Source organism: Amphiura filiformis, chromosome 1, assembly GCF_039555335.1.
Source record: "Amphiura filiformis chromosome 1, Afil_fr2py, whole genome shotgun sequence".
NCBI lineage: Eukaryota > Metazoa > Echinodermata > Ophiuroidea > Amphilepidida > Amphiuridae > Amphiura > Amphiura filiformis.
The window spans coordinates 45,465,275-45,473,839 of NC_092628.1; the positions used below are offsets into that span (position 1 = coordinate 45,465,275).

Sequence of the window (8,565 nt, forward strand, 5' to 3'; positions counted from 1 at the left end):
CCCGGGATTGAATAGAGATTCAACATAGATTACCCATCATGTTCAAAGCAGATATGAATGTCAAGGCAATAAAAGTTAAAGTAAGTTATCAATTTACATACAATTTAACATTTATTATTTACTGAAACTTGATTGACATAATTCTCTAAGTGCGGCATTATTGAACAAGTTATTTTATATTGTTTTATTTTAAAAGTCTGTAATCCACCACCACCACCACCACCACAATCACCACCACCACCACCACACCCCTACTACACACACCACCACCACCACCACCACCACCACTATCACCATCACCATCACACCACCAAGTTTAGTGGGAAATTCAAGTGCATTACTATCGTATAAAATCAGAATTTAAAAAATGAGGGCCTTCTCCTCTTACAAATGAAGAAACTGCAGGCGAGTTACAAAAATCGTTTGGTTAAGGGGTGGGGTATGAAAGTTTAGACAGTATTTATTGTGGGACATTAGAGCACATCAGACATATCGAATTGCATTCTGAATACGAAGAATGTCCTTCTGATATCAAATAATTGTGATTTTTTGAAATTCGCAATGTAATACACATTTTATGGCAAATGATTTAAAATTGATATTTTTGATATTTAACAGTACTCGAAGTAAACTTTATAAATCTGATGATTTATACTTAAAGTGTATGCAGGTGGGATGAAAAAAAATTAAGTCTTTTTAGAAAAAAAATCCATATCTTCAATATGAAAGGTCAAAATTTTCAATTGATCGTCGGCTTTTCTTCCCAGCTACATACACTTTAGATTAGATTTATAACATTTACTTCGAGGACTGTTATACAGTGTGGGCCAAAAACAACTTTACCCAATTTAAAAGGTTCATACCTCAAACTTGAAAAGTCCGATGCAAATTGTTTTCACATATTCGTAAAGAACATCTTCTTTAGAGTATTTGGTAAAAAAACTATCCAAAAATGTATTAAATTAAAAACGTGACGCTAGTTTTAAATCAAAGAGTCAAAATTAACTTTGTCCACGCGATGGCCTGCTAGCTGTCGCATCGCATCACTTGCAATGGCGAGTTCGATAAAGAATGAGAACCACTCAGCATACGACACATTTGTTCAGCAATTTTATATTACACAATCAAATAAATCAAACATGAACAATTTAAATGTCAAGCTATGATATTTCGTCATGATATGCAGTTTTCACGCTGCAGAGATAAACACAATTCTCTTCAAATATGCGCAAAGCAATTGTAACCTCAGACCTGATTTTTTTGTCATTACGAAATGTTATCTACAAGAAAGTTCAAAAAAACTTATTGTGTTTGTGGTATGTTCGACAAATTGTTGCGTTGACAACTGACTCTGGGGTTAGCGGCAAGTTCCCTTTGAACCGCTGCAATATTTGCAGCTGAACGACCAGTTCTTGGACGTCCGCTCCGTGCTTCATCTATTCATCACACTTCCGAGGTTGTGAAAGTTGTTCGTACGTAGAGTTATGGTAGGTTTCGGTGGGATCTTACGTTCGGGAAACAAATCCGAAATTGACGCTGCACTACCAAAAAGCTTTCTGTTCTTAATTAAGTATACCTCTGCCATAAAAGTCATCTCTTGTGTTGTGATTTGCCTTATCTTGACACCTTGCAAACCTATTTAGAAATAAGCCACATAATCACAAAATGCACGAAGGCCTATTTAAAATTCAAAAATTGTGCCAGATAAAATCTTTGTAATTGTTTAATTTTTATGCTAATTGTTGGTCAATAACAGGAGTGAAGTTCGAGTACATGACAAGTAAATGGGGTTAAAATCGATTGTATTTCTTTCATGCGTATAAAACAATCATCACTTTTCAAAGACAAGCCAAACGTGTTTACCAATTACATGTATGCCTAACGCATATGTATGCCGTACTCTTGGCAATCGGACACATACCATTGAATTACGTGTGGACAAAGTGATTTCTGACCCTCGGACGTAAAACTAGCACCATTTTGTTAATTTAGCTTCTTTTGCTTTCATTTCTTCGTCACATACTTTTAGAAATATATACATTTAGAATATGTAACAATATCATGAACAGCTCTTCTACAATTCGAGCAACCACCCTCTGAAATTGGGTAAAGTTGTTTTTGGCCCACACTGTATATCAAAATGTGAAAAATATCAAATTTTTATAATTTGTCATAAAATTTGTATTATATCGTGAATTTCAAAAATGAAAATTATTTGATATCAGAAAGACATTCTTCGTATTCAGAATGCAATTCGATATGTCTGACGTGCTCTCATGTCCCACAAAAAATACTGTCGAAACGTTCATTCCAGATCCCTTAAACGTGATTGCTTCAGAACAGCAAACCTAGCTGTTACCGTACAATCTACAGTTAGAACTCGTGATTCTGCAGAATGAGTAAAAATATTGTGATTTAATGTTTCTTATTATATCATTCTATATTAGTGAAATCAATAAATAGCAGAGTGTAATGCGTCAATATTCAATTTCTTTCATCCTTTTCCTTTTCCTCTCTTATTCAATTTTTCAAAAACCTTGAAATATATTTAATTTCCATTTTTTCATTCAATAAAAATGCTTAGAAGCAAAATCCATTAAATCCACTTTATCGTATGAAGAAACGAATTGTCTTTCATAACAGGACAAATGAAATTTATATATATTTCTTAATTGATTTTTGGTCTTTGTTGTGAACATGTTATATACAAAATTTTGTTGTGGGGGCACTTCGTATAGTTGAAGACCGAATTAAAAAGACTAGTTTGCGTATAGACGTTCTGTCAAGTAGACCAAAATACCGTACTGCGCAGGTCAGCAACCAATCACGCCGCGCCTTTGCCTTGACGTCAGACGCAAACTAGTCTTTTTAATTCAGTCTTCAATTATAATATAAAATACGAACCGCTGAAATGTTAATAGTAGAAATAATTTCGCTCTGTCATCGCGACGTTTTCAGATGCTGAGCACGTTTGCCACATTCATCATTTGCCGGGGCTGTTTCTGTATAAGTTAAAATGTCGATGGAAAACAAAATTGTATGTCATACATTTGGCTTTGTTTTGGATGGAAGCTAGGCTATAATGAGAGGTTTCAATACATCTCTTCACGTGTGGATAAGGTAAAGTATAATGAGGCTTTAAGGGTACACGACGTGTTGTTAGTCGAAGCAGCCAAAACAAAATCGATTTTCATTATCTAAATCAATATATTATTGAAAATAACACTTTAATGTTTTGCAAAAGTTCATTCTACCAATCATATACTTTGAAAACTTGCTTGATATATTGTTGTTATGTACCTTTTACAAAAGTGTTGTTGTTTCAGCCCTGTTTACAAGATAACTCTATTGACGTTATATCTGACCGTTTGGGCTTCAAAAAAAAAAAAATCGCGCGCTTGGCGCGTACTTCAGGATTTTTCACCAACCCCGTTCCCCATGCTGAAAAGAAATTTACGCCACTCTTATGCACTCTTTCGCTCTCATTTCATTTGTAAGCGTGTTCTGATATAAATGATATAAATTTAGATAGAACACAATAATATTGTATGTCTTGTGGACGGTTTTAAATTTTATTACTTTGTAATCAATTGAGCTCGTGCAGAGTTTTTATTAAAAAGTCGATTTTAAATATGAACAAAAGTGTAAAGCAAAAATTTAAAGACGTAACATGTCATTTTAATGGATTCTTTAATAATGGTTTCCATGGTTTTCATAAAACGTGTTGGGATTGGTATTTGCACACAATGGAATAGTGTTTTCTCTAAAAATCAGGTTTGGTCGGAGTTATAATACTTGCTAAATGTCCTAGATCCACGATATTTTACATTTATATTTTACAGTATCAGTATGGCATCATTCTGATCTTAATGGTAGGACAGAGGAAATTTACTTAATTGTTTTTTATTTGACACATCGTTTAACCAGATTTGTCAATGCGTGGTTAATTAAAATCAACTAATCTATTTGTGTGTCTTTTTCAGGATCGCATTTGTCGCAGCTTCTAAACGTATCGATAAGAGCTGACATGACATATCATTTAACCACAGTCTCTCCAAATCGGTGATTTCTCGGAATTTTGCGTTTTGAGCTATCCTGTGGTGACATATTGATGTCTTTCGTTGTGAAATTGACAATGGGGTACAAACGCTCACAAATAGTTCAATTGCTAGCAGCTTCAGCGATTGCTTTGATAATATTTGTGACATCTATCAAGATATCATGTGCACATCTGTCAGTAAGCCCGTTGTGGAGCACTAACACCGGACCTTGTGCCATCATTATGGAAGACCACAGCAATGAAACGCTTATCTTACGAGGCAATCCTCACCAAACTTGCAACATACATGTAACCGTACCATCAGACTCATACGCTGGAATAAAAGTTCACTTTACAGGTGACATGTCGAGCGGTGCGTTCTTTTTCTATGTCGAAGCGATAGAAGACAATAGTTTCTGTGGAAATAAATATGCAGCGATTAATGTACCACCACACGAATCATGTGATGTTGTTTTTATACACCCTAATCTCCAGATGAATCTCCATGGTAACGTTAGTCTTTACATAAAGGAATTCGCAGCGCCAACGTCTCTGGTATTGTGTGAGTGTCCAGATGCTTTTAGACCATGCTCAACAACTGCTGTAGCAAATGAAAGTTTTTCAACTCTGGCATCGTCTATCACTTCTACGACAGCCGCTCATGATAATCTAGCAACGACGTTTTCAAGCAATGTTCAAACAGGACCAGTAAATTCAACGTCTGTCACAAAGACTAGAGGTCAAAGTCTTACGACTGCCTTAAATGTGAGAAATGATATTTCAACTTGCCAAAACCTGAAGAGATATAATGAAACTATGACATGCTCAAATGCGGGCTCAAATGCTAGCCTTGGGAAATGTGTGCTGTCGTTCCTTGTACATTGTAATGTCACTCTTGGTAAAAGAGAAGCTATTTTGAACTGTAAAGATGACGATGCGCGAAGGAAAACACGGTTAATTATTTTTCCTTCTTTAATCGCAGAGCTAGATTTGAGAAACAACTACATAGAATATATAGAAGAGAACACTTTTCGTCACCTGAAAATGCTTCAAGTTTTGCACCTAATGAACAATTCGCTGGTTACCCTACAACCTGGTGTGTTTTTAGGTTTAGAAGATCTTAAGGTTCTCAATCTTTCCTATAACCAACTATCCACATTGCATACTAATTCTTTCCGTGGATTAGTGAAGCTTAGTGTTTTAGTTTTAAGCGACAATGGTTTAAATTTCGTATCTCCTGTGCTGTTTCAAAACATATCGCATATTAATCTGATTTTTCTCGAAAGAAACAACTTGGAAACTCTAGATTCTAATATATTCCGTGGATTATACAGACTTGCAGTTCTTTTTCTAAGTGAAAACAAGTTGAAAATCTTACCACAAGGACTGCTTCAGGATCTATTTAGCTTAACAAACATTTACCTTTATAGTAACCGCATCTCCAGATTGCATCATGATACATTCAAAGGCCTTGGCCGTTTAAGAGTAATTTTGCTTAATGATAATCAATTGACAAGGCTCAGTGGAAAACTCTTTTTAGGATTAGCTAAGCTAGAAGTACTTGTTTTAGCCGAAAACAATTTACAATCTTTGCCAAATGATCTATTTTACGGATTATTGAATTTTAACTTGTTATTTTTAGGTGCAAATCAAATCATAGATATGCCTTATGATATATTTAGAGATACAACTAAATTATCATTTATAGAAATGGCTTCAAACAGGTTGACAAAAATACCAAACATTCGACATTTGACAGCTATACAGTATTTCGACATTGCAGGTAATTCACTTACGAGACTGGAAAGAGATACCTTTTTAAATCTCCCTAAATTTACAAGCATCTTTGCAAGTCAGCATGAAATTTGTCAGTGTTTTGTTTCTGGAAATAGTAGTTGTAGTGCTGATGGTCAAAGATCACCGTATCTGACATGTAACAGATTACTTTCAGATAAGGCTCTTGTTGTAATGATGTGGTTTATTGGTATGAACGCACTTGGTGGAAACATTTTTGTTTTGACTTGGCGAAGAAAGGCATCTCAAAAGAACAAAGTGCAAGATCTGCTGCTTAGCAATCTTGCGATGTCTGATTTGCTCATGGGCCTTTATATGCTGCTGATAGCATCTGCCGATGTCTACTTTGGAGACTACTTTCCGATGCAATCTGAAACCTGGAGAACGGGAATCACCTGCAGGATTGCGGGAGCTTTGTCGATATTATCTAGTGAAGCTTCTGTGTTCTTTGTCACCATCATCAGTATTGACCGGTTCCTGTGTACGAAATTTCCACATGCGAAGATATTGGATAAGAAGTCCACAATAATAGTTTGCACGATGGTATGGTTCCTCTCATCGTCATTGGGCATCATTCCATCGGTGCTTTCCGGGCGGAATTTCAAATTCTACGACAACTCCCATGTCTGTATTGGTCTCCCTTTAGCTTTGACACAACGCTTCTCCACTGAGCGTTCAGTTGAAACTATTTGCCCACAATTCGCCAGATCATGCTATACTAAGCTTATTTTCCAATCGAGATTCGAAGGGTTCGAACCCGGAATGTTCTTTTCTACAGCTATATTTATTGGTCTAAATAATGTTTGTTATCTTGGTATCTTAGCCTGTTATGTTGAGATTATCAGGGTTGTCTATAAGTCGTCTCGACGAGCTGGATTGAATCAGGAAATGAAAGAACAGATGCGATTGACTTTTAAAGTAGCAGCTATAGTTGCCACGGATTTTGCATGTTGGTTTCCAGTTATTTTGCTCGGTATTCTTGTTCAAGCTAGGGTACTTACCCTTCCTCCTTCAGTGTATGCTTGGTGTGTTACCTTTGTATTACCTATCAATTCTGCCATCAATCCATACCTGTATACTATAGCTGCTGTAATTAGCAGTCACCGAAAAAGGAGAGTTGGGGATACAAGTACTTCACAGAGTAGCGGACAACGTCATCTTGGTTCCAGGAGTCATCAGGCTCAAGAAGGTCTTCGAAGTGGACACAGTACTCAACAAACTCAACAAAATGAATCCACGGCCTAAGACCTTGTATAAATTTACAACTTGTATTAAAGGACAGTGGTTTATTTAGATTACACAAGGAGAGCGGTTAAGAGCCTACCACCTCATAAGAATTGTATAACAACTTGCATTACACAAGGACAGTCGGTCGTTTCAAACATTGAATTTCAGTATCGGTTTTGGTTTTACCGTTTTGGTCACGTGATTGCTAAGCTCTTAACTGGTGTCATTGTCGATATCTGTGTTTGTACCCTTTGTTAGAAACTTAAAACTTGTAGCAAACAGTTTTGTTTTTCATTTCAATTTGTTACATAATCGTGTGAACACATAATTGCTTGGTTACCTGATCCAGGGACCGTGTATGAAGGGACTCGAAACGGCTTTCACCCATTGTACCATGCGAGTTGCTGGTTTACAAATTATCCTCAGTTGAGCAAGCATGAATAATACGTTGATCGATAGACACTGGTACGAATCCAAGTACAGTTACAATACAGCGCGTGGCTTGTCTTGTACATTGCGAAATGAGCCTACACGTTTGCCTATAATGATATACTCTAGAAATGCATAGAAATACTCTAGAAACATAATTCATCAGAGAACATTATTTTAAGAATTATTTCAGTATTCAAATCAGTAGGAACAGACAGCGTACGGGGTACACATTCAAGAAAAAATGTATATTTGTTTGTTCTAGCATTCTGTATCTCCACAAAATTATCACATTTTGTCTCCAAAATCCTATGTAAATGATTGTCAATGCTACACAGAAATTATTTTCGACAAAGGATGGAATATTTTCACGTGTTTTTGGTATTTTGTAGGGCAACATGAGTAAATAACAAGAAATCAAATATCGCGCCCTCGGCGCAATTCGCATGGTATCGAAGGTCGTAAAAGATAATTCGATAACAATAGCTTGACAATAGCTATCAATAATCCGTTTCGAGTCCCTTCATACACGGCCCCTGCCTGATCTAAGTATACAGAGAAATCTACATTTAAAAGCGTGGTTTAGAAAATGCAATAAGCCTAGTCTAATTTCTTTGTGAAAAACTACTAACCATCGAAATATTAGCTCTCGAGATTAAAAATAATTGACACTCAAGTGATGTAAGGGGGTGGGGGAAGAGAAATAGATGGCAGAGAGCATTTGAAGTGAAAAGGGAAGGGGGAGGAGAGCTCGAGAGTGGAGTGGAATCTTTGCATTGAACCTGCAAAGACTATTAGGAATCTGGGTGCTTTTATCGATACTCACATGACTATGTCTTCTCATATTACAAATGTTAGCAAATCTGTTATTTTTCATCTACGAAACATCGCTAGAATTAGGAAATATATAGACCAACCTACATGTCATCATGCCGCACGTTCATTGATACTCTCTCGTCTTGACTATTGTAAAAGCCTTCTCTCCTCATCACCATCTACTCATATTACTCGTCTAAAACGTCTTCAAAACTGGGCAACACGTCTTGTATTTGAAGTCGACCGAAAACACTCACCTG

At 36.3% G+C, this 8,565-nt stretch overlaps 1 protein-coding gene across 1 annotated transcript; it reads left to right on the top strand.

Annotated features, from left to right (window-relative positions):
- The first annotated feature begins 5,749 nt into the window (after nt 1–5,749).
- On the top strand, nt 5,750–7,078 carry LOC140160950 (G-protein coupled receptor GRL101-like). The gene has a single exon (XM_072184302.1). It carries the CDS (start codon nt 5,750–5,752, stop codon nt 7,076–7,078), a length of 1,329 nt encoding a protein of 442 aa, XP_072040403.1.
- The last annotated feature ends 1,487 nt before the right edge of the window (nt 7,079–8,565 follow it).

Excerpts from the sequence above, each read along its gene's own strand:
- LOC140160950 (XM_072184302.1), top strand. The coding sequence starts at position 5,750 with ATGGCTTCAAACAGGTTGACAAAAATACCAAACATTCGACATTTGACA.